Source organism: Oryctolagus cuniculus, chromosome 16 (genome assembly GCF_051225735.1).
Source record: "Oryctolagus cuniculus isolate XC-2025 breed Fujian yellow rabbit chromosome 16, ASM5122573v1, whole genome shotgun sequence".
Lineage (NCBI taxonomy): Eukaryota > Metazoa > Chordata > Mammalia > Lagomorpha > Leporidae > Oryctolagus > Oryctolagus cuniculus.
The window spans coordinates 3,131,726-3,157,455 of NC_142882.1; the positions used below are offsets into that span (position 1 = coordinate 3,131,726).

At 52.8% G+C, this 25,730-nt stretch overlaps 1 protein-coding gene across 5 annotated transcripts in view; it reads left to right on the forward strand.

Annotated features, from left to right (window-relative positions):
- The window catches only part of ADGRE1 (adhesion G protein-coupled receptor E1), a 58,057-nt gene that overhangs the window by 26,489 nt on the left and 5,838 nt on the right, over window positions 1–25,730 (forward strand). For 2 of the 5 annotated variants that reach the window (XM_089316230.1, XM_089316233.1), the window contains 14 exons: window positions 304–450; window positions 1,520–1,669; window positions 3,224–3,370; window positions 4,111–4,260; window positions 6,821–6,967; window positions 9,488–9,576; window positions 12,787–12,870; window positions 14,571–14,751; window positions 16,092–16,211; window positions 16,382–16,581; window positions 18,165–18,335; window positions 19,158–19,352; window positions 19,538–19,773; window positions 22,836–22,902. In XM_089316230.1, coding sequence (XP_089172356.1) covers window positions 304–450; window positions 1,520–1,669; window positions 3,224–3,370; window positions 4,111–4,260; window positions 6,821–6,967; window positions 9,488–9,576; window positions 12,787–12,870; window positions 14,571–14,751; window positions 16,092–16,211; window positions 16,382–16,581; window positions 18,165–18,335; window positions 19,158–19,352; window positions 19,538–19,773; window positions 22,836–22,902 — 2,084 coding nt within the window. The remainder of the gene's footprint in view (window positions 1–303; window positions 451–1,519; window positions 1,670–3,223; window positions 3,371–4,110; window positions 4,261–6,820; window positions 6,968–9,487; window positions 9,577–12,786; window positions 12,871–14,570; window positions 14,752–16,091; window positions 16,212–16,381; window positions 16,582–18,164; window positions 18,336–19,157; window positions 19,353–19,537; window positions 19,774–22,835; window positions 22,903–25,730) is intronic. The other 3 variants (XM_089316231.1, XM_089316234.1, XM_089316235.1) reach the window with 3 other exon arrangements.

Genomic DNA, 25,730 nt, shown 5'->3' on the forward strand with positions numbered 1-25,730 from the left:
AGGTTCTGCAGTCTCTGACAGTCATGTGTTCGAAGTATTTGCCATCTTTCTGCTCAGCCAGCATTGAGCAGAGATTCTCATGACCGAGCCTGAGTGCAGGGGAGGCTGGGAAACACCCCTCTCCCGCCATGCTGTGCACACACACACACACACACACACGATGAGCCGTGCACTCCAGCTGAAGGGAAGCGTGGGTGTTGGGCAGTGTGTCCCTGTCTCACAGGGTGAACGTCCTGTTTGCAGTCTCAGCCCTGATTCCTCCTTTCCCTCAGTGTGGGTTGGGTTTTCTCTTGCATCTGCCAGACGTGGATGAATGTGCCGATCCTCGAGCTTGCCCGGAGCACGCCACTTGCTTCAACGCTCTCGGCAGTTACTCCTGTGCCTGCAACCCGGGGTTTGAATCCAGAAGTGGCCGCAAGAGTTTCCGGGGTCTGGGAGAGGCGTGTGAAGGTGGGTGGAGCACTTGGGGACACTCCAGTCTGAATCTATTTGCAAAGTCGGTGGTGAGGGGTTGGGAAGGGTCTCAGATAATTTGGAGACATTTTCTGCAGAGTTGAAGTCACTGTTCATTTATTAATTCGTGTACTCCTCCAAGGAATGGGGCGTCTACGCCATTCCAGGCACTGTTCTCAGTACTAGGAACGTAGCAGTGACTAACACCCATGAATACCACCCACCAGGGGTCAGGGCTTCAGCATGTGAATTTGTGGGGAGGGGGTGTGATTAATTCCATTCTGTCAGGAGCATAGTCATGAGTGTCAGAGCCAGGCTTTGAACCTGGAATATTGATGCTCTTGACCTTCCCTTTGTGTTACTATTTTTTTTTGACAAATATAGACAGTGAGAGAGAGAGAGACAACCTTCGGTTGGTTCACACCCCAAATGGCCACTATGGCCTGCGCTGCGCCAGTCTGAAGCCAGGAGCCAGGTGCCTCCTCCTGGTCTCCCACATGGGTGCAGGAGCCCAAGCACATTGTCCATCCTTCACTGCCCTCGGGGTCCACAGCAGAGAGCTTGACTGGAATAGGGCAACCGGGACTAGAACCTGGTGCCCATATGGGATGCCGGCACCGCTGGTGGAGGATTAGCCAAGTGAGCCATGGCGCCAGGCCCACGTTTGTGTTACTATTAATAATCCTGAGATTCTCAGGAGGGGAGTGTGCAGCTAAAGTGGCCACAGTTTTCCTTTGTGAGCCACTAGTAGTTAAGGCATCTCGACCACACATCAGGAACAGATTAGAAGCAAAGACAAGGTAGGTGAGCTTGGCTAGGGCCAGATTCCCAGGGCCTTGTCCACCTATTGAAGGGCCCAGGTTTCCTCCTGAGTGGAGGGGAGACTTCTCAGAAGGCTGACAGGGTGGTGGGTGTGCCTCTAAATGGCTGCTCTGTGCATGGTGAACACGTGTTCTAGAAGGTGAGGCTGGAGCCGGGGAAGCCGCCGACTGTGGTTATTGGCGAGAGAGAGGGGCCGCAGCTTCAGCGTCCTCCAAGGCTGTGACGTGGACTGCTTTCTGCTTAGATGTGGATGAGTGTTCCAAGAACTCCTCTCTCTGTGGTGCCAACTCGGTCTGCGTCAACACCCCTGGGGAGTACAGCTGCTCCTGCCTGCCTGGGTTCTTCTCAGCCAGCGGTCGTGCCCCCGCGGACACCAAGGCTTTGCAGTGCACAGGTGACTTTCACAGCCCAGCCGAGGGCTTCTCAGTGGGCAGCCAACCGTCCGGAAACGTGGGTGGCTTGTGACAATGACCCCTGCAGTAGCTCATGGTTCTAGGGGTTGATCCCAGGGCTCTTTTGTGTAGCGAGGTGTCATCTGGGGCTCTAGTGTGGTTGGGAGGTCCATGGGAACCTTGCTAGCAAGGGTGCTGTTGGTGCTGGCTGCTGTCGGGGGCTCTGCTGATTGCCTCAGGCTTCCTCATGGCTGCTTGAGGTTCCTCACAACATGGTGACCGACTTCCAAGAGGAAGAAGTCAGGACCTGATTTTTTTTTTTTTAATGATCTGGGCTTAGAAATCTGGGAAGGCGCCTTATCTAGCATTCTTTTGGGGGCAGTTCAGGGCTCGTGTGGGTGTCAAGGGAACAGAGATAGCCCCCTCTCTCGCCGGGAGATCCCCATGCACTCGCAAGAAGTGGGGTGTCACTAAAGGCTGTCTTTGAATTTTCTACCAAAGGGTACACAGAGGCCAGTGTTATGTTGTCTAATTTCCTGGGAAAACTCAAGCTTCTAAAATAAAAAACTGTTTGTTAATTGTTATTCTGATGTTTTTAGAAGCAGAACAATAGAGGGGAAACTTAGGTGGTCTTGACGGTATGTGACTGGAGCTCCAGGGGCCTCAAGGAGCCCTGTGGTGTCCCCATCACGGCTACGGGACAAGGCCAGCCCATAAGGCCATTTGCTCCCATGCACTTTTTAAAAAAAGGTTTATTTATTTATTTGAAAGTCAGAGTTACACAGAGGAGAGGCAGATAGAGCGCGAGAGAGAGATGGGTCTTCCATACACTGGCTCAGACCCAGTTTGCGGCAATGGCCAGAGTTGGGCCGGTCCGAAGCCAGGAGCCAGAAGCTTCTTCCAGGTCTCCCATGTGGGTGCAGGGGCCCAAGGACGTTGGCCATCTTCCACTGCTTTCCCAGGCCATAGCAGGGAGCTTGGTCAGAGGTGGAGCAGCCAGGTCTTGAAGTGGCACCCATATGGGATGTGGGTGCTTCAGGCCAGGGCATTAACCCACTGTGCCACAGCGCTGGCCCTGAAAACAGGGTTCTAAGGTCCAGGTTCAGAACGGGTGCCCTTTTTCCTGGCAGTCACAGGGCTGGCTTGATTCAGGGGATGAAGGACTGTACTCCGCCTCTTCCCACAGTCCACCTGCCAGTGTGTGCCTGCAGGAGCCTCGATGACCATGCATGGTTATGCAGTCTCTGACAGTCATGTGTTCGAAGTATTTGCCACCTTTCTGCTCAGCCAGCATTGAGCAGAGTTTCTCATGACTGAGCATGAGTGCAGGGGAGGCTGGGAAACACCCCTCTCCCACCATGCTGCGCACACACACACACACACACACCCACACACACACCCACACACACACACGATGAGCCGTGCATCCAGCTGAAGGGAAGTGTGGGTGTTGGGCAGTGTGTCCCTGTCTCACAGCGTGAACGTCCTGTTTGCAGTCTCAGCCCTGATTCTTCCTTTCCCTCGGTGTGGGTTGGGTTTTCTCTTGCATCTGCCAGACGTGGATGAATGTGCCGATCCTCGAGCTTGCCCGGAGCACGCCACTTGCTTCAACGCTCTCGGCAGCTACTCCTGTTCCTGCAACCCGGGGTTTGAATCCAGAAGTGGCCGCAAGAGTTTCCGGGGTCTGGGAGAGGCGTGTGAAGGTGGGTGGAGCCCTTGGGGACACTCCAGTCTGAATCTATTTGCAGAGACGGTGGTGAGGGGTTGGGAAGGGTCTCGGATGAGTTAGAGACATTTTCTGCAGAGTTGAAGTCACTGTTCATTTATTAATTCGTGCACTCCCCCAAGGAATGGGGCATCAACACCATTCCAGGCACTGTTCTCAGTACTAGGAATGTAGCAGTGGCTAACACCCATGAATACCACCTGCCAGGGGTTGGGCTTCAGCATGTGAATTTGTGGGGAGGGTGTGTGATTATGTCATAGCCATGAGTGTCAGAGGCAAGCTTTGAACCTCGATCGTCGATGCTCTTGACCTTCACTTTGTGCTACTATTAATAATTCTGTGATTCTCTGGAAGGGAGTGTGGAAGCTAACAGAAGCCACAGTTTTCCTTTGTGAGCCACTAGTAGTTAAGGCATCTCGACCACACATTAGGAAGAGATTAGAAGCAAGGGACAGGTAGAGCTTGTCTAGGGCCAGATTCCCAGGGCCTTGTCCACCTATCGAAGGGCCCAGGTTTCCTCCTGAGTGGAGGGGAGACTTCTCAGAAGGCCGACAGGGTGGTGGGTGTGCCTCTACACGGCTGCTCTGTGCATGGTGAACACGTGTTCTAGAAGGTGAGGCTGGAGCCGGGGAAGCTGCCGACTGTGGTCAGTGGCGAGAGAGAGGGGCCGTGCTTCAGCGTCCTCCAAGGCTGTGACGTGGACTGCTTTCTGCTTAGATGTGGATGAGTGTTCCAAGAACTCCTCTCTCTGTGGTGCCAACTCGGTCTGCGTCAACACCCCTGGGGAGTACAGCTGCTCCTGCCTGCCTGGGTTCTTCTCAGCCAGCGGTCGGGCCCCCGCGGACACCACGGCTTTGCAGTGCACAGGTGACTTTCACAGCCCAGCCGAGGGCTTCTCAGTGGGCAGCCAACCATCCGGAAACGTAGGTGGCTTGTGACAATGACCCCTGCAGTAGCTCATGGTTCTAGGGGTTGATCCCAGGGCTCTTTTGTGTAGCGAGGTGTCATCTGGGGCTCTAGTGTGGTTGGGAGGTCAAAGGAACCTGGCTAGCATGGGTGCAGTTTGTGCTGGCCACTGTCGGGGCTCTGCTGATTGCCTCAGGCTTCCTCATGGCTGCTTGGGGTTCCTCACAGCATGGCAACCGACTTCCAAGAGGAAGAAGTCAGGACCTATTTTTTTTTTTTTTTTTTTTTTGTGATCTGGGCTTATAAATCTGGGAAGGCGGTCAGTGCTGTGGCTGTATAGGCTAATCCTCCACTTGTGGCGCTGGCACACTGGGTTCTAGTCCTGGTCGGGGCACCGGGTTCTGTCCCAGTTGCCCCTCTTCCATGCCAGCTCTCTTCTATGGCCCGGGAGTGCAGTGGAGGATGGCTCAAGTCCTTGGGCCCTGCACCCGCATGGGAGATCAGGGCAAGCACCTGGTTTCTGGCTTCGGATCAGTGCGATGCGTCGTCCCTGACGGCCATTGGAGGATGAACCAATGGCAAAAAGGAAGACCTTTCTCTCTGTGTCTCTGTCTCTGTCTCTCTCTCTCACTATCCACTCTGCCTGTCAGAAAAGAAAAAAAAGAAATTTGGGAAGGAGTCTTTTCTAGCATTCTAGTGGGATTAGTCCCAGGGCCTGTGGGTTCCAAAGGAATGGAGCTAGCCCCCTCTCTCGCTGGTTAATCCCCCTGCACTTGCAGGAAGTGGGGCATCACTGGAGGCCGTCTTTGCAGTGTCTACCAAAGGCACACAGAGGCCGTGTTATGTTCTCTAATTTCCTGGGAAAACTCATGCTTCTAAAATCAACAACTGTTTGTTAATTGTTATTCTGATGTTTTTAGAAGCAGAACAATAGAGGGGAAACTTAGAGGGGCCTTGATGATATGTTACTAGAACTCTGGGGACCCCAAGGAGCCCTTGTGTGTCCCCATCAAGGCTATGGGAAAAGGCCAGCCCATAAGGCCCTGTGCTCCCGTTCATTTTTGAAAAAAAATGATTTATTTATTTATTTGACGTAAGTTACACACAGAGAGTTTTGAGAGAGGTCTTCCATCCACTGGTTCACTCCCCAATTTGATACAATGGCTGGAGCTAGGCTGATCCGGAGCTGGGATCCAGGAGCTTCCGCTCAGTCTCCTGCACAGGTGCGGCTGCCCAAGAACTTGGGCTGTCTTCTACTGCTTTTCCAGGCCATGGCAGAGAACTGCATGGGAAGTGGAGCAACTGGGACTTGAACTGGCACCCATATGGGATGCCGGCACTGCAGGTGGCAGCTTTACCTGCTGCACCACAACGCCAGCCCCTCCACCCACCTGTCTATCAAGTTGTCATCTCTTTTACTGGTTTGACTTATTCCGGTTTCACATGACGTGAATTCCAGCTTCCAGGCCCCAAGGTTTTGCAGTCATGCACGTTACCCAGCTCCATATGCAAAGTGTAAATTGCACCTGTGCTGTCTGACGAGAGCTCACCTGGTTTGCAGCTAAGTAATTCTGGAAGTGGAGTGATCACCACTACCAATGTCATCCGTTCACTAGAGAGAAGCCACTTCTCCACACCCTCCAGCCACAGGCCATTCTCTTGTCCTTGGAGGTGTCAGTGTCCATCTACACTTGAATCACAAATGCCCAACACCACGCTCTCTCTGTCTCTCTTCCTTTCAAATGAGTTCGATAAGTGGACATGGAGAATGATGGGTGTGTGTGAGGTGGTGGGTCCCAGGGACTGGAATGGAGCTGAGTGCTTCCCGTTGCCCAGTGAGGTCCCAGTGCACTGCATCACGCAGGTTGAGGTGCACATGACGGGACTGCCAGCCGTGTAAGTGCAGAACACGCCCGAGTGTGCAGACGGCACCCTTGGGCATAAGGGACTGTGGCTGCTTTAGGTACATAGTACATTTTTCACCAGTATTTTAGCCTGTGCTCCTTCAACCTACCGGAAGTAGCTTTCTCTTTTTTTTATTTATTTAAGAATAGAAGTAGCTTTCTATGAAACAGCACGTGTGTCACGCCAGCCGCACCTCCCACGTCGCTCGATGCAACATCAGCCTGCACCACCCAAGCTTGTGCAAATCCGCGCTCCATGCTGACCGCACAGGCACAGGGTGTCCCAATGCCGTGTTTCTCAGAAGCTGTTGCCAGTGCAGGGCAACGCGGGGCTGCCCCGAAGGGGAAGTGTGTTGTTGCCATCTCGGGCAGCTCTTCATCTCCCCCATTCTCCACCCCCAGATATCAGTGAGTGTGTTGAAAAGTGCCCCCTCAACTCGGATTGCACCAACACCCCTGGGAGCTACTTTTGCACCTGCTACCCTGGCTTTGCACCCAGAAGTGGGCAGCCGACTTTCAAGAACCATGAAGCGGAATGTGAGGGCTTGCCAGTCGGCCTGGGGGAGGCGTTTCTTCTCCTTCCTCCAACTTTGTTGATATTTTCGAATTCCTTGCAGACGTCGACGAATGCCTCCAAGACCCCTCACTGTGTGGCCCAAATTCTGTCTGCACCAACACACCAGGCTCCTACAGCTGCGGCTGCACCGCGGGCTTCCGTCCCCGTGCAGAAGGCTCCCAGCGACATGGCAACTTCAGCTGCAAAAGTAAAAACCTCCCACTCGCGCTCTGGTTGTTAGACGCCTGCTCTCCCCGACTTCTGGAGCCTTATCCTGCCTTCTCCTCATCCACATGTTTTTCTCCTTTTCAGTTTTAGATTTTACCTCCATTCATTTCTTTCCTGAAACTGTTATTTTTTTTTTTAGTGTAGATCTGAGTTTGTGATATATTTGTGTCTGGTCTCTGGCACTTCTTGTACAACAGGTCCACGAGCAATGACTTCTGCCTGTTGTTTTGAGAAAGTCCTTGTTCTGTTTCCCTCCCCCCGCCTTTCTCCCCCTCCCCCTGCTTCCTCCCTCCTCTCCCTCCCTCCCCCTGCTTCCCTCCCCCCTGCTTTCTTCCCCTCCCTCTTTCCCCTGCCTCTTCCCCCCCCCCCGCCTCCCTCCCTCCCCTTCCCCCGCCTTCCTCCCTCCCCCTCCTCCTTCCTTCTCCCCTCCCCTCCCCTCTTCCTCTCTCCCTCCCTCCCTTCTCTCCCCTCTTTCTCTCTCCCACCGTCATCCACTGACCTATTTCTGGAGCTGTAACCAGTTCATTGACCCCACAGGCCAGGGCACCAGTTTCCCTGTGTTCAGTCTTGGACACGATGGGCGTGGTACCTGCTGTCACGCAGCTTACAGTTGGGGAACTGATCTGTGAGCACTAACAGAGCACTTACAAGGAAACCTGTGGAAGTGAAATTGACACTCTGAGAAGGGATGACTTGAGCTGCCCTTGTCTTGACTGTTGAGGAACGGTTTCATTTTAGTTTTTTCAGTTTTTTTTCTCTTCATACTATTTGTTGAGATTTTTACTTAACATAGAGTGAATCATATGTGTATAAAGTCAATTGAAAATAGATCTCAAAAGAAAAATCAGAATGGGAATAAGAGAGGGAGGAGGAAGTTTGTGATTATAAAGCTGTATAGTTCTGCATACAGTCCTATGGGCTCACTTCTAAGGGTTCAGTTTAAAAACTTGCCATGGGACTCCAAATCCCATTAATCTTGGTGGTAACAATGCCATCTGAAGTGTTAAAGTGATCATAATAAGTGTTAAAGTGAACACGTAGATAGGATTAAGTGTTAAAGGGATCATATAAATAGAATAAAGTGTCTGGTAATACTAACAGATAGAATTAAAAAGGAGGGAACATTCCAACATGGGAAGCAGGATACACAGCAGACTCATAGAATGACAATTGGTCTAAACAGCAGTCTGAACTCAGAATCAGCCCTTAAGGCATTCTGGTCTGGCTGAAAAGCCTGTGAGAGCATTTCAGGCATGGAAAGCTGAGACACTGTGGCAAAACATGTCCTACATGAAGGACCTCGGTGGGTGAGACCCCAGGCGAAAGAAGGGGCCATCAAAGAAGGAGGTACTTTCCTCTAAAGGGAGGAGAGAGCTTCCTCTTTGCTTATGGCCTTGTCTAAATACTGAGAGTTTGTGGACTCAGAAGTCTTCCATAGCCTTGACAGCTCATGTCAAGAGCCTTGGGTGGTCACTGATGTCATACGTAGAGTGTTAATTGTTAAATCAACAACAGAAGTCACTGTGCACTAACTTCCCATGCAGGACCTCTGTCTCAATGAGTTGTACTATGAGCATTAACGGTAAAACTTGTTCTCAGTTTTATTTTGTGTGTGTGCGTGCAAACTGTTGAAATCTTTACTTAGTATACAGCTGGTCTTCTGTGTACAAAGTTAATTGAAAATGAATCTTCATGGAGAATGGGACTAGGAAGGGGAGAGGGAGGGGGAGGGGTGGGAGGAATCACTATATTCCTGAAGTTATACTTAGGAAATCTGTATTCCTTAGAAAATAAAAATATAAGATTGGGGGGAGCATCCACGTGCACGCACATCACGGTGATTTAATGGAAATCACAGGAGGCAGCAGTTTAAGAACCGTGGTGAGCTTTGGGGTGACCAGCGGGGTATTCAATGCAGTCCAGCAAAATGACGTTTAGGTGACAACTTGAAGGGGGAGTAGGAACATTCCGGACGGAGGGTGGTGGGCGTGTTCAGGGTCCTGAGGCTCACGTGGAGGGAGAGCTGGGGGCAGGGACATTGGCCACACCTGATGAGGTGGGCAGGGGTCAGTTTCTGCTGGGCTTTGGTGCCATGCAAAGTAGTTTGGAGAATTTATCTCCCCAAGCACACACATGAAAGATTTAAAAATATAATGTTGGATCGTTTTAGAGGTATTTATTTGAGAAGGAAATAGATAAATTATAGTCACTGGCTCGCTCTCCAAATGGAACTGGACCAGGCTGAGGCTGAGTTCTGGGAAACCCATCCAGGTCTCTAATACTGGTGGCAGAGACCTAAGGACCTGGGCCATCTCTGGCTGCTTTTTCAGGCCCATTAGCAGGGAGCTGGATCACAAGTGGAACAGCTGGGACTTGAACCAGCAATCCTATGAAATACTGGTGTTGCAGGTGGTGGCTTAGCCCATGGCCACCACGCTGGCCCCTTGCTCACGCCTTGCCGTGGTTGGAGTGTGGTGTGATGGTTTTGTTTTCTTCCCAGGAGTCCCCTTCAAATGTAGGGAAGATGTGATACCCCACAACGAACAGGTGCAGCGATGTCATGGGGCAGCAGCCGAGGAACCTGAAGCCGTAAGTGTTTCTGGAGCTCCTCTCTCTAAGTTGTCCCTGGAAACCACGTAGGAAGGCTGTTTTCCCAGGTTTTGTGAAGACAGAGGTCACAGGGCCCTGAAGTGGACGGCTGCTTTCCTTCCTCTTCTGTAGCAGTGAGTGTAAGCTGGGAACCCCTGATCGGAGTCTCTACCAACACAAGCCTCCCACTGTGTGGCCCAAGATGGCTGCTCCTGTGCCTGCTGTCATAACTGCACTTCGGTTTATGAACAAGAAGATGGGAAAAGGGAAAGGCACAGCCCAGTCCTCTAAGAATATGACTCGCTATCACTTTTGCTTATGCCTCATTGGCTGGAAGGCAGTCACATGACCATGCTTAGCTGCAAGGGATGCAGGAAAGGTAGTCTTTGCCTGTCTGTAACAGGGCTTCTTTGGCTCACAGAATACAGAGAACTACAGAGGAGTCTCCATACTGGTGAGGGTTTTGGTGCTCCTCTGGGTGACGTGGGGTGGGTGATGTGTTGTTCTAAACATGGGCATGCATGCTAGCTCTGGCATTCCTGGGTACCTTGGGTGCTGGTGTTCTCTTTACTTGTTGTAAAACAGAACAACCTAAAACTCGCCACTTGAGTGTTCTGGAGTGCACAACACAGTGGCACGGGACACATTCGCTGGGCTGTGAGACAAGCACCATGGTCTGGTTCTTGAATATCCTTGTCACCTCCCAAAAGGAGACCCCATCTCCATTCAGCAGTAACTTTCCACTTATCCACCCCCCCAGCTTTGCCGCTTTCAAATACAAATCAGCTTGTGGTCTTTGTGGATTTGTCTACTCGGCACGTTTTATATGGATATAATCATGCAATCTGTGTCATTTTGTCTGGATTCTCTCACTTAGAATGATTTTCAGGTTCATTGTAACATAGATCAGAAGCTCATTCTTTTTGATGGCTGAATACTATTCCATTTGAACTGCTAGGTTTCACACCTTTCCCCATCTTTTTTACTGCACTAAATAGTTTTTTTTTTAAAAAGTATTTATTTACTTGAAAGGCAGTTGGAGACAGACAGATCTTCCATCCACTGGCTCATCCCTCAAATGGGTGCAATGGCCAGAGCTGGGCCAGGCGGAAGCTGGGAGCCTGGAATTCCATCCAGGTCTTGCATGTGTGTGCAGGGGCTCTAGGACCTGGGCCGTCTTCTGCTGCTTTCCCAGGTGCATTAGCAAGAAGCTGGGTCAGAAGTGGAGCAGCCAGGACTTGAGCCAGTGCCCATCTGGAATGCCGGCACTGCAGGTAGTGCTGAACCCACTGTACCACAATGCTGGCCTCTAAATAGTTTTTTTTTTTAATTTATTTATTTGAAAGGCAGAGTGGCAGAGAAGGAGACAGACAGAAAGGGATCTTGCATTTGCTGGTTCACTTCTTGAGGCTCACAGCATCTGGGGCTGGGCGGAATCCAGGAGCCTGGAACTCCATCCGGGTCTCCCACAGGGGTGCAGAGACCCAAGTAGCAGGGAGCTGGGTCCCCAGTGGAGCCGCCGAGACTTGAGCCAGCACTCGGATGTGGGATGCTGGCTGCAAGTACATCACAATGCCAGCCCCACACTAAATAGTTTTGCTTTTTGTTTACTTTTTTTTTTTTTTGTGGAAGAGAAAACTGAAGTTTCTAACTTGGTGAGATGCATACAGCCTTAGCAAAGGGACTATTCTGTCACTTGTGGCAGCTTTGTGTGACGGGAGTGGGAGCAGACACAGACCAAGCGTGGGTGTTCTTTCTCCTGTGCGGAAGACCAGAGGAGAAGGGGGTGATTCCAGGGGCGGGGGGCAGGGTGCTGGGGAGATAGTTTGCATACAGAGTTTCAGTTATGCAGGAGGAATAAGCTTTTTGAGCTTCATTGGGCAAAATGGAGACTATGGCTAATTAGAGTGCGTTGAATATTTAAAAACTGTTAAAATAGTGCCCTTCAATGGTTCTCACCGGGAAAAGTCCTAGTTATCTGAGGCACTGGCCTTGTTATCTTGATTTAATCATTCTGCATTGTAAACGTATGAGGCTACTTAAAAACATTCATGGAAAATGAGTATGCTGCAAAATCAATGCATGCATTAAGCATTTTTGCACCAAAATAAACTTTTTTTTGACAGGCAGAGTGGACAGTGAGAGAGAGAGACAGAGAGAAAGGTCTTTCTTTGCCATTGGTTCACCCTCCAATGGCCGCCGTGGCCGGCATGCCGCGCTGATCCGATGGCAGGAGCCGGGTACTTATCCTGGTCTCCCATGGGGTGCAGGGCCCAAGTACTTGGGCCATCCTCCACTGCACTCCCGGGCCACAGCAGACAGCTAGCCTGGAAGAGGGGCAACCGGGACAGAATCCGGCACCCTGACCAGGACTAGAACCTGGTGTGCCGGCGCTGCAAGGTGGAGGATTAGCCTAGTAAGCTGCGGCGCCGAATAAACTTTTAATAATTATTTACTTTTATTTGAAAAGTAGGGAGACACACACACACGCACATGATTGTCCATCCATTGCTTCGCTCCCCAAATACCTGCTACAGCCAGGGCTGGTCCAGGTCCAATCCAGGAGCCTGAACTGCATCGTGGTTTCAGGATCCAAGTGTTCAAGGCACCACCTGCTGTCTCCCAGGTTGCACCTTAGCAGGGAGCTGGATCGGAGGCAGAGGAGTTGGAACTTGAACCAGGCACTCTGATAGGGGATGTGGAATGCCCCAGATACCTACACCTAAACTTATTTTGTAGTTCTATTTCTCCAAGAGTTGTCCATGTATGTTGTTTCATGATTTAGCACCCCATGGACTTATGCGATCAAAACTTGTTAATTTATGGTGACAGGCTCTGAGGGGTTTTCTCACTTCTCTGAGAACTCTGGCGATGCTGGAATTCGGGAGCGCCCCCTGCTGGGCTTGCTGGTGTAGTCCCTGGGTGGCAGGCTAGGGGGACAGGTGGACCTGTGCTCACAGGGAGCGCCCCCTGCTGGTCTTGCTGGTGCAGTCCCTGGGCATCAGGCTAGGGGGACAGGTGGACCCACACTCACAGGGAACGCCCCCTGCTGGTCTTGCTGGTGCAGTCTCTGGGTGACAGGCTAGGGGGACAGGTGGACCTGTGCTCACAGGGAGCGCCCCCTGCTGGTCTTGCTGGTGCAGTCCCTGGGTGGCATGCTAGGGGGACAGGTGGACCCACGCTCACAGGTTGTCTCTCTCCTGGGCACAGGTTTCCTTCTGCACACTCATGAATGCCACCTTCGGCGTGCTGGATGAATCCTGTGAGAGCAAAGCTCCCCCAACGTCTCTGAAGGTAACGGTGCTGCCTTCGTCCTCATGTCTCAGTGTCACTTGGGGAGCAGAGAGTGATAAGTGAGCTGTGAGCTGATGTGTAGCATGTTAGGGTGAGGTTGAAAACCCTGACACACATGAAGCTATGTCTTGTGAAAAGATTATGCAAGGAGTTAAAATTTTTGCATCAAAATAAGCTCTTTTTTAGAAGATTTATTTATTTTGAAAGAGTTAAGGAAAGACAGAGAGCTTCCATCTGCTGGTTCACTCCCCAAGTGGCCACAATGGTCAGCACTGGTTCAGGCTGAAGCCAAGAGCCAGGAACTTCATTCAGATCTCCCACATGGATGGCAGGGAACCAACCACCTGGGCCATTTTCCACTATTTTTCTCCAGACCATTTGCAGGGGCCTGGATGGGAAATGGAACGGCCGGGGCTCGAACCAACACTCGTGTGGGATGCTGGCATCCCAGGCAGCGGCTTTACCTGCTACACTACAATGCTAGCCTCAGATATAAGCTCATCTTTGAATCTCATTATCCAAGAAGGCTTTTGAGCTACTTTGTATTACAAAATTAGTTTTTTTCTTGGTGTACTGTTAAGAGTTTCAAAAGCATTTTCATTTTACTTAAAAAGAACGAGAGAGAGAGAGAGAGGGAGAGAGAGAGAGAGAGAGAAAGGTATCTCCCATTTGCTGGTTCACTCCCCAAATGCCTACGAGAGCCAGAACTGAGCCAGGCTGAAGCCAGGAGCCAGGAGCTCCACCCAGGTCTCCCACATGGGTGCAGGGGTCCAGGCACTTGAACCCTCACTGCTGCCTCCCATGGTGTGCACGGCAAGGAGCTGGACCAGAAACAGAGGAGCCAGGACCTGAACTTATAGGAGGTGTCACAAAAAAGCTCATGGAAAAATGAAAAAGTTCGCATGGATTTCAGATGTTTTTTTTACCAAAATGGTTTTGTTTTACTTCTACTTTCTGCTAACTTTTTGAACATACTACAATATTTTTTAACAGCTTCATTCTATTCCATAATTTGATTACATCTTCATTTATTTCACCAATCAGTTGAACTTTTTCATTTTTGAAAATTTGCTTACTACAGCAATATTTATTTTTTCCAGCTTAATATTTATTTTTGAGGTAACATTTTTAATTTGCATTACAAAGACTAAATAGTTTAATACAAAGTGAAAAGATCATAGTTTACTTTTGACGGTAACTGTACCTATGTGTGGAGTGCGCTGTGACGTTTCAGTACCTGTATATGTGATGTGTACTGATCAAATTGAGGTAATCCACATTCTTCCCTCCCTAACGTTACTTTGTGGTTGGAACCTTGGGGTCATTGGCTCATAAAATAAAGCATAGGTTTTTTTTTAAAAAAATATTTATTTGAAAGGCAGAGTGAGTGAGTGAGGGCAACTGTGTGCTTTCTGGGGGTGGGGGCTCTTGAATCAGGAAGAGGAGGGCTGCCTGGAGAGGGTGAGCCCCTTCCCTTCTCCTTCGGGCTCTACTCCCAGCCTGCTCTCCTGCGGGGGAGGGGAAAGGGAGAGGGAGAGGGAGAGAGGAAGGGTGGGGGAGGGAGAGGGAGGGGGAGGGGAAGGGGGAGGGAGAGGGAGGGGGAGGGAGGGGGAGGGGGAGGGGGAGGGGGAGGGAGGGGGAGAGGGAAGGAGAGGGAGAGGGAGAGGGAGGGGGAGGGAGACAGATGTCTCTTCTTGCAGACTGTGGCTGAGAACTTTGCTTCTGTGCTGGACCAAGCGTCGGTGTCGTCTGGCAACTTCACCAGGGCGGAGTCATCAGCCCTGGCCACGGTGTTGCTGCAGAGTGTGGAGAGCGCCACCGTGGCGACTCTGCTGAGAACTGCGGAGAGTGGCGGCCAGTGCGTCCGCACACAACAATTAGGTAGGGTGCCTGTCGGTAGGGTGCTCATGCCCGGCCACTGAGGTTCTGCTAGTTTGCTTTTAAATCTCGCCTATGAGAATGGTACTCATTTCAATCCATGCACTCCACGTGTCCCAGTCCAACCAGGATCACTGGCGTTTCCATCTCCTTAGTCCCTGAGAGGCAGACATGGACATAGGGATAGACAGAGGTGGAGATGGACAGACAGATGGGGCAGGTTCACTCCCCCCCCCCCAGTAACCCTGCAACAATGGGGCAGGATTGGGCCAGAGGTGGGAGCCGGAAACTCAGTCCAGGCTTCGGCTGCTTTGGGCCATCGCCTGCTGCCTCCCAGACTGCATGAGCAGGACTGGACTCAAGAGCAGAGCTGGAACTGGAACCAGGCGTTCTGCCGCGAGGCATGGTGTTCCTGCCGGTGGCATCGTCACAGCTAGGCCAGACAGGGCTGCTCTCCATTGCTCCACGCTCAGAAGCTTCCAGGGCCTGTCTCCTCGTTCTTCACGCGATGTGTCCTGTGTGATGATGCTGCCTCCATGTGCTGGGGGTAGCAGAGACCCTGTGTCTCTTAGGATCCGTGCTAGAATCCTAAGCTTCCTACAAAAGTCCCCCACCCCCCAACAGCCAAGGTTACTATCTGTTTCTTTTAAAGATTTACTTATTTATTTGAGAGGTAAAGAGCGAGAGGTCTTCCCTCTGCTGGTTCACTCCCCAAATGGCCACAATGACTGGAGCTGAAGCCAGGAGCTTCTTCCCGGTCTCCCACACAGGTGCAGGGGCCCAAGGACTTGGGCCATCTTCCACTGCTTTCCCAGGCCATCAGCAGGGAGCTGGGTTGGAAGTGGGGCAGCCGGGACTCGAATTGGCACACATGGGGATGTCGTTGCTGCAGGGGGAGGTTTAGCCCACTGTGCCACAGTGCTGCCCCCTGTTGGCTTTTTTTTTAATGACAGTAGATGAGATAGAGAGGAAACTTGGGAGCCCCCGTCCTGGTTGACAGCTGGTGGGCGGTAGAGCCGGGTCCCCCTAGCTCCCTTTCTGTTTCCTTTGCTTTGGGAAACTTGCTAAAGTCTGGAGCGGCCAGAGGGTCCCAAGTCTGTGGCTCGCTGTCCCCTTGGACTTCAGCCCCTGCTGTCTCTCCAGCACCGGCCCCCCCGAGACTCAGAGGTCACTTCCCAAGCTCCAGCTCCCTTTCTCACTGGTTTGTGGCCACATGCCATGGCGCCCGACGCCTTTTCCATGGCCTTCTCCACTCTCTGCTGTGGACAGCACCTTTCGTGGACAGAGACCTCTTGGGACCTGCTATCCGCGTCCCCTCATGCACCACCACCTTCTGGTCTTAGATATTGAGAGCAAAGTTATCAAGGATGGGTGCGTCGGGGAGAGCAAGTTCTTCAGCCTGAAGGCCAAAGGGGACAAGATGAAGATCGGCTGCTCCACGGTGGAGGAAGCTGAGCCCACAGGTACCAGTCTGCTCCCGAGGGTCCCGGGCATGGTGCGGGTGACCGCCCCCTGCCGGCGAAGTCCAAGCCCAGCACCGGGGGGTTGGGCACCGACGAAGATGGGCGCAGGAATGGCTGTGTGTGCAGCTAACGGTTTCTCCTGTGCTTTCTCGTCCGGGGGGAACCTGCAGGGCTCTCCGGAGTGGCTTTTGTGTCCTTCGCGGGCATGGAGTCCATTCTAGACGAACGCTTCCTAGAAGACCCCTGGGGCTCTGGGGACAACTCCGGGAGGAAGCTGAAGATGAATTCGCGTGTTGTTGGTGGCATCACGACTGGGGAGAAGAAGGAGGGCTTCTCGGAGCCCATTGTCTACACCCTGGAGAACATGCAGGTGTGCGAAGGGGACCCCCATCCACCCCCCCATCCTCACTTCTCTCAGTGGCATTAAAGGTCTTCATTTTATAGATGAAGGCTTTTATTCGGAGATAACTGTAGGTTCAGCAGTAGGATGTAACACAGAGATCCCCAATATAGCTGTTGCCAGGTTCCCCAAATGGTAAGATCTAGAAAGTTCTATCATGGCTAGCATTCTGCCCCTTGATGCAGCCAAGGCGCAGGCCACTCATGTTAGCAACGTGAGCCCGGGGTCAGCGACATGCATCTGTACCTGCCGAGCGACAGGGGGATGTGGGAGGAGAGAGAGAGATGTCGATCTGTCTGCTGGTTCATCTGCTAGATTTCCGCGACAGCAGGGGCAGGGGCCGGATGGAGCCAGAAGCCAGAACTCGGTCTGAGTCTGTCACGTGGATGGTAGGGGTACAGCCACTTGAGCATTGCCTGCATTAGCAGGAAGCTGGAATCAGCAGCGAAGCCGGGACTCGAACCCAGGCACTCCGCTGGGGGGGGGGTGTGAGTAGGACACCAACGGGTACCCTCACAACCAAGCCCTATGCCTGCCACTCTCAGCTATTAAGGTTGGCAACACTGAATCCACTCAAAGGGAATTCTCCCATGCCCAGGCCCCTTGATCTTCCAGCTAAAGAAGTAGGAAAGGCCTGGTTGCATTTCCTGGGATAACAAATTCGACTTGCACTAATATAAGCAAAATCCTTTCTTCCTCTTCTCCATAATAGTCCCTAACACTCTTCAACTGGTCACAGCTGCTTTTTCCCCCTTAAATTTCCCATAATCTCACTTCTGAAAGTTTGCCAAATAGGTTTTAATTTTCTAATAAGCGGCAGGTATAGTTAGTTCCATGGAATGTGTTCCATCGGTCTGTGAGCCTGTGTGTTGTGTTTTGCACCAGCACGTGCACAGTCTTATGTCTCTACTGTTCACTGCTTCCCAGCCCCGCAGACTTACTCAGTTCTGACAATGCATCCTGCTCCTCTGTGCCCCAGGACACTTGCACACACTGCTCAGAGTACCCTGCCCCCTTGTGCTGTGCTCCATTGCCAGTGTTTCTTCTGCATAGCCACGGTGCATCTCTCATTTCTTCCAGCCTCATTGAACTTCTTTTATACATTCTTGGTCATTTTCAGCAGTGGCTAGAAGTATTCCTGTTGACTTGTTTTCCTTACTTTTCTCCTCCCATTATCTCACTGGGGGACAGAACCGCGTCTGTCTTACTGATGTTGTCCACAGACAGCACCACTCAAGGCACACAGTAGGTATTCAACCAAACACGGTGGATGAGTGAGTGAGGAAATGAATGGCTAGTTTGGAAGCCCTGTCGTGGACCAGATGGAGCCAGGAGCTGTCTTTTTGGCAACCCGAATGGGCTGCCCCTTCAGACTGGTCTCCGTTGCCTATGGAATGCCACAGGACTTGCTGTGCACTGTTGCACGTTGGTGGACCCGCCCCGTTCCCTACAGAGCACACCTGATACATCCTTGTCCCTCGTGGCTCTTGGGAAGCCCCCGTTGAATTGCTGGAGAAGGAATTCTCAGTTGACCCAAACTTTGGGTGTTTCAGCCAAAACAGGAGCATGAGAGGCCCATCTGTGTTTCCTGGAGCACCGATGTGGATGGTGGAAGGTGGACACGCTCTGGCTGTGTGATTCTGGAAGCTTCCGAGACATACACCGTCTGCAGCTGTAACCGGATGGTGAACTTGGCCATCATCATGGCCTCTGGGGAGCTCACGGTCAGTGCTGGTGATCTGTGCTCTGAGAGTCTGGTCCCAGATTGAACTAGAAAATGCTGACTGAGTGTCGTGTCCTTCATGGTTGGGGTGTCATGGGAGGTTAGCCATGGGGACAGAGAGTGGTGGGTCGTCTTTGTCATTCAGGGCGCCATTGTCAGGCTGGGAAGTAGTGGACTCGGAGAGAGATGGTGATTCTAGGGAGGAACAACATTGTGGGAATCACAAGTCTCATTTAATTCATACCTAGCATGAGCTGGGCTATTTTGTTAGGTGTTTTTGGAGAGGGAGGGAGGGAGAGAGAGAGAGAGAGAGAGAGAGAGAGAGAGAAAGAAGGAGGAGAAGGAGGAGGAGGAGGAGGAGGGAGGGAGATCTCCCATCTGCTGGTTCATTCCTCCAATGCTTGCAACATCTGGGGCTTGGACCAGGCGGAAGCCAGGAGCAGGAACTCAGTCCAGGCCTCCCACGCAGGTGGTAGGGGCCCAAATATTTGAGCCACCACCTGCTGCCTCCTCCAAGGAGCTGCACGAATGGGAGGCGGAGCCGGGAGCAGAGCCAGGCATTGAACCCAGTTCCTCTCACATGAGACGTGAGGACCCCAGGTGGTGTCCCAACCGTGACACCACTCACTTGCCTGGTTAAGTGTTTCTACATCCACATACCAGGATGGGAGATGAGGGCTCAGTAGCCTGCCTGGTCATGAATAGACAGAGGTGGGATTTGAACACGGGGAGATCTGACTGCATGGCCCTTCCTGCCATGCCGAGGGGCTGGGTCACTCTCTGCCCTGCCTGGGGGATGCTGACCACATCTGCTTCCCGACAGCTGGAGTTTGCCCTGTACGTCATCAGCCACACGGGCATGGTCATCTCCCTGCTGTGCCTGGCTCTGGCCATCTTCACCTTCCTGCTGTGCCACTCCATCCGCAACCACAACACCTACCTGCACCTGCACCTCTGCGTGTGCCTCTTTTTGGCCAAGATTCTCTTCCTCGTCGGGATAGACAAGACTGAGAACCGGGTCTGTGTCCCTTGGGCAGTGCCCCCACCCAGGTCGTCATCTCCCCGTATCTACCCCTGGGTCCCTGCATGCCGGTTCCCTCCTCGGGGCCTCTGCAGGTGCTCTGCTCACTCCCCTTCATGCTCACTGCCCCTCGACCTGTGCCCTGGCTGGGGGGTTCTCACGCCTGTGCTCGCCCTCTGCAGATGGTCTGTGCCATCATCGCGGGCTTCCTGCACTACCTCTTCCTCGCCTGCTTTTTCTGGATGCTACTAGAGGCCATCGTGCTCACCCTGACGGTCAGGAACCTGAAGGTGGTGAATTACTTCAGCTCCCGCAACATCAAGATGGTATACCTCTGTGCCTTTGGCTACGGGCTCCCAGCGCTGGTGGTGGCCGTCTCTGCCGGCGTCCAGCCACAGGGCTACGGGATGCACAACCGGTGAGTGTTGGCCTCACTCTCCCTGAACCCTTGCTGCCCGAGTTCATGATGTGTAGACAAGAGCGGTGTGTATAATGCATATTTTTTATTTTTTAAAATTTTAAAAAGATTTTATTGATTTATTTGAGAGCTAGAGTTACAGACAGTGAGAGGGAGAGACAGAGAGAAAGGTCTTCTGTCCGTTAGTTCACTCCCCAAATGGCTGCAATGGCTGGAGCTGCACTGATCCGAAGCCAGGAGCCAGGTGCTTCTTCCCGGTCTCCCATGTGGGTACAGGGGCCCAAGGACTTGGGCCACCTTCTACTGCTTTCCCAGGCTATAGCAGAGAGCTGGATTGGAAGTGGAGCAGCTGGGACTAGAACCAGTGCCCATATGGGATGCCGGCACTGCAGGCAGAGGATTAACCTATGGCTCCAGGGCGCTGGCCCCATGTATATGTTTTAAAGATTTACTTTTTTGGGGGTTGGCGCTGTGGTGCAGTGGGTTAATGCCCTGGCCTGAAGTGCCGGCATCCCATATGAGCGCTGGTTCTAGTCTCGGCTGCTCCACTTCCAATCTAGCTCTCTGCTATGGCCTGGGAAAGCAGTAGAAGATGGCGCAAGTCGTAGGGCTCCTGCACCCACATGGGAAGACCCAGAGGAAGCTCCTGGCTCCTGGCTTCGGATTGGCGCAGCTCTGGCCTTTGCGGCCGATTGGGGAGTGAACCATCAGATGGAAAACCTCTCCCCCTTTCTCTGCCTCTCCTCTCTGTGTAACTCTGACTTTCAAAGTAAATAAATAAATCTTTAAAAAATAAATATTTACTTTTTATTTATTTAAAATGCAGAGTTACAGAGAAAGGAAGAGGAGGGAGGGAAACATCAAGAGTGAAAGTGAGAGAGAGTGAGAGAGGGACAGAGAGAGAGTGAGAGAGAGAGAGAGGGAGAGAGGGAGAGAGAGGGAGAGGGAGAGAGAGAGGGAGAGAGAGAGAAGGAGAGGGAGAGAGAGAAGGATGGGGAGAAGGAGAGGGAGGGAGAGGGAGGGAGAGGGAGAGAGAAGGAGAGAGAGGGAGGGAGAGGGAGGGAGAGGGAGAGGGAAGGAAAGGGAGAGGGAGAGAGAGAGAGGGAGAGAGAGGGAGGGAGGGAGAGGGAGAGAGAGAGGTGGGGGGAGAGGGAGAGAGGAGAGAGAGGGAGGGAGAGGGAGAGAGAAGGAAAGGGAGAGGGAGAGGGAGAGGGACAGAGAGAGAGGGAGAGGGAGAGAGAGAGGGAGAGGTAGGGAGAGGGAGAGGGAGGGGGAAGAGAGGGAGGGGAGAGGGAGGGAGAGGGAGAGAGAAGGAGAGGGAGATGGAGGAAGAGAGATGGAGAGAGAGGGAGGGAGAGAGGGAGAGAGAGGGAGGGAGGGGGAGAGGGAGGGGGAGAGGGAGGGAGAGGGGAGGAGAGGGGAGAGAGGAGAGAGAGGGGAGATGGAGGGGAGAGATGGAGAGAGAGGGAGAGAGAGGGAGGGAGAGAGAGGGAGAGAGGGAGAGAGAGGGGAGGAGAGAGAGAGAGAGGAGAGAGGGAGAGAGAGGGAGAGAGGAGGAGGGAGAGAGGGAGGGAGAGAGGGAGAGAGAGGAGGAGGGAGAGAGGGAGAGAGGGAGAGAGGGAGAGGGAGGGAGAGGGAGAGAGGAGAGAGGGAGATGGAGGGGGAGATGGAAGAGGAGAGGGAGGGAGGGGGAGAGGGAGAGAGAGAGGGAGTGAGAGGGAGGGAGAGGGAGAGAGGAGAGAGAGGGAGGGAGAGGGAGAGAGAAGGAAAGGGAGAGGAGAGAGAGAGAAGAGAGGGAGAGGAAGAGGAAGGAGAGAGGGAGAGAGAGGAGGGAGAGAGAGAGAGGAGAGAGGGAGAGAGAGGTAGGGGAGGGAGAAGGAGAGGGAGAGAGAGAGGGAGAGAGAGGGAGAGAGGGAGAGGGGAGAGATGGAGAGAGAGGGAGGGAGAGAGGGAGAGAGAGGGAGGGAGGGGGAGAGGGAGAGGAGAGGAGAGGGAGGAGAGGGAGGGAGAGGGAGAGAGGAAGAGAGAGGGAGATGGAGGGGAGAGATGGAGAGAGAGAGGGGAGGGAGGGGAGAGAGAGAGAGAGAGTGAGTGAGAGGGAGGGAGAGGGAGAGAGAGAGAGAGGGAGGGAGAGGAGAGAGAAGGAAAGGGAGAGGAGAGAAGAGAGAGAGAGGGAGAGGGAGAGGAAGAGAGAGAGGGAGAGAGAGAAGAGGGAGAGAGAGAGGGAGAGAGAGGTAGGGAGAGGGAGAAGGAGAGGGGAGAGAGAGGGAGAGAGAGAGGGAGAGAGAGAGACGAGAGAGAGAGAGAGGGAGGGGAAGAGAGGGAGGGAGGAGAGAGGAGAGAGGGAGGGAGAGGGAGAGGAGAAAGGAGGGGAGAGAGGGGGAGAAAGGGAGAGAGGGTGAATAGAGAGAGATGGGGGAGAGAGAGAGAGAGAGAGAGAGAGAGAGAGGGAGAGAGAGAGATCTTCCGTCTACTGGTTTATTCCCCAAATGCCGTAGTGCCTGGGGCTAGGCCATGTGGAAGCCAGGAGTGTGGAGCTTCTTCCAGGTCTCCCAGATGAGTGCAGGGGCCCCAAGCACTTGAACCGTTTTCTGCTGCTTTCCCAGGTATATTAGCAGGGAACTGGGTCTTAAATGGAGCAGCCAGGTCTCTAACTGGTGCCCACACAGGGTGCTGGAGTCACAGGCAGAAGCTTAACCTGCTACGCGAAAATGCCAGCTCCTAGAAGAGCAATATTCGTAGTGGTAGTATTGGGCTCAGGGCTGCCACATACAGCAGTGTAGTTGGGGGTAGTCAGGAGAGGCTTCTCAGGGGAGGTGACCTGTGGGATGAGAGCCAAATGACACGGAGCAGCAGGGGAGATGAGGAAGGGACTGAGAAGGGACTGAGAACAAGCAGGGGGCGCGCTTCTGCCCAGGGAAGTCTGCAAGAGGCTGCGCCCAGGCCCTGATGCCACGCGCCCTGGGAGAGAACTTTGTTTTTGCTGGTCCTCTCCGCTGGTGCGTTTTTTGACCCGGAGTCACTGAGCCCGGGACCCTGACGCCGCCTGTCTCTCTCCACAGCTGCTGGCTGAATACGGACACCGGGTTCGTCTGGAGCTTTCTGGGGCCGGTGTGTGTGATCATTAAGGTGAGCAGATGGATCTGGGAACTGTGTTCTGGTGGAGGTGGGGAGCGAGGAGACCCCACGGATCAGAAAATGCGAATGAAAGGCCCAGCCTCGGAGTCTCCGTTCCCCTGAAGACTTCCCCCTCCATTTTTTAAAAATATTTATTTATTTAAAAGTTAGAGTCAAGAGACCCACAGTAAGGTCTTGCATCCCTGGTTCCCTCCCCAAGTGACCCTAAGAGCCAGGACTGAGCCAGGCTGGAGCCAAGGAGCTTCATCCAGGTCTCCGCGGGGGTCCCCGCCCCTCAGGCCATCTCCTGCGGCTTTCCCGGGCTGTTAGCAGGGAGCTGGATGGGAACTGGAGCAGCCGGGACTTGAACTGGTGCCGACATGGGTTGCTGGCACTGCAGGTGGTAGTTTTTACCTGCTGCGGCACAGTGCCGGCCCTGAGAATTCTCCCTTCTGAACCTGAAGTGTGATGTTTTGACTTGCAATTGTTTTCATTCCAAAAATGAATGTAATTTAAAGAAAGATTTTTAAAAAAGATTTATTTTATTTATTTGAAAGACAGAGTTAGAGAGAGGTAGAGATACTGAGAGAGGTCTTCCATCTGCTGGTTCACTCCCCAGATGGCCACAACAGCCAGAGCTGCACTGATCCGAAGCCAGGAGCTTCTTCTGGGTCTCCCACGTGGGTGCAGGGGCCCAAGGACTTGGGCCATCTTCTACTGCTATCCCAGGACATAGCAGAGAGCTGGATTGGAAGTGGAGCAGCTGGGTCTCAAACTGGCACCCATATGGGATGCCGGTTCTTCTGGCCAGGGCTTTAACCTGTTGTGGCACAGTGCTAGCCCCTAAAGAAAGATTTATTTGAAAGGCATAGTGATAGAGATCTCCCAAATGCTGGTTCATATCCCAAATGGCTGCAATGGCCGGGGCTGGGCCAAGCTGAAACCAGGAGCTTCACCCAGGTCTCCCACGCAGGTGTAGGGGCCCCAGCACTTGGGCTACCCTGTGCTGCTTTCCCAGGCCACAGCTGGGAGCTGGATGGGAAGTGGAGCAGCCAGGACTTCAGCCAGTGCCCAAATGTGTTACAGATGGTGGTTCAATGTGCTACACCACAGTGCTGGCCCCTTCTGATTGCTTTTTCATTCTAAAATTATGTATTTTTTTAACTTGTAGTTGTTATTTCATGCTCAAAATGCAAATGTCCTTTTTCGGGGACTGGGACCATCAGCAGGTCCTGGCTGAGGTCATTGGACTTCAATCAGTACCAGTGCATGTCCGAATTCCCCCGCCCACCCCCTCAAACTCCTCAATAAAGTACTTTTATCTCAGAAAAAAATGCAGATGTCCCTTGGAGAGGCCACAGTCTCCATTATTGTGCTTCAGTAAGAAGGAACCTATTGGGTGCTGGGTTAGACCACCTACAGCACTGGCATCCCTGTAGGCTGCTCTGCTTCCAATCCAGCTCCCTGCTAATGCCCCTAGGAAAGCAGCAGAAGATGGCTCAAGTGCTGGGGTCCCTGCATCTGCGTGGGAGACCCAGGTGGAGCTCCTGGCCCAGTCCTGGATGTTGTGGCCATTTGGGGAGTGAAGCAGTGGATGGAAGACCTCTCTCTCTCACCCCACCTTTCAAATACACAAATTAATTATTATTATTATTATTTAGAGTGTGGTCTATCAGCCTCTCCTAAGAGCAGCTGCTGGATGAGAGGAATGGCAGAAATGGATTCTGAGTAGTGCAGGGTGAGGGTGGAAGGATGGAGTGAGAAGCTGGGGGCAGGCAGAGGGGCTGATGGCTGAGCCCATGGCTGCCTCCTCAGCTCCAGGGCAGACTCTGCCACCCCACCGTCCCTGTTGTCGCTGTCCTTGTACACTAGGACCTCAGCTTTGCCTTGTGGCTGGTTGTAGCTCGGTCCTGACCTGCATCCTGGCCATGCTGGGGCTTGTGTCTCCCAGACAGGGTTCCTTCCTCTGGCTGTCAAACGGGTGCCAGTCCTCCTGGGGTCCAGCGGCTCCAGGGCTGAAGCCGAGGCATGGGGCAGGCGGCGGGGGTCCCTCCCAAGGCTGTCTCCCACTCCCGCGAGCCGCGGGCTGCCCAACCCCGTGTCTCCCAGCGGCGGCTCTGTGTCTCAGCTTCCTGTCCCATGATGGTCCGGTCCTCGAGGACCACTTCCCACCACCTCCGCCCCTGTGGAGACCCACCTCCAGAGAAAACACCGCTGGGGGGAGGGTTCACATCTCTCTCTCTGTCTCTCTCTCACACACAAACTCTCTCTCACACACACACACTCTCTCATACACACACTCACACATACACACACTCATACACACACACTCCCTTACACAGACACAAACATACTCTCACACACATTCTCTCTCACACAGACACTCTCACACACTATCTCACACACTCTCACATACACACTCACACATACACACACTCTCACACTCTGTCACACATACACACTCACACCCACACATACACTGTCTCACACACACACTGTCTCACACACAGTCACATATACTCACACACACTCTCACTGTCACACACACTCACACATACACGTCACACACACACACTCACACACATGCTCACTCACACTCTGTCACACACTTTCACACACACACTCACACATACACTGTCTCCCACACACTCTGTCTTACACACACACTCACATATACACACACTCTCACACTTTGTCACATACACACACACATACACTGTCTCACACACACACTCACAATACACACACACTCTGTCACATGCACTCACACACACACTCACACATACACTGTCTCACACAAACACTCACACTGTCACACACACTGTCTCACACACTCACAC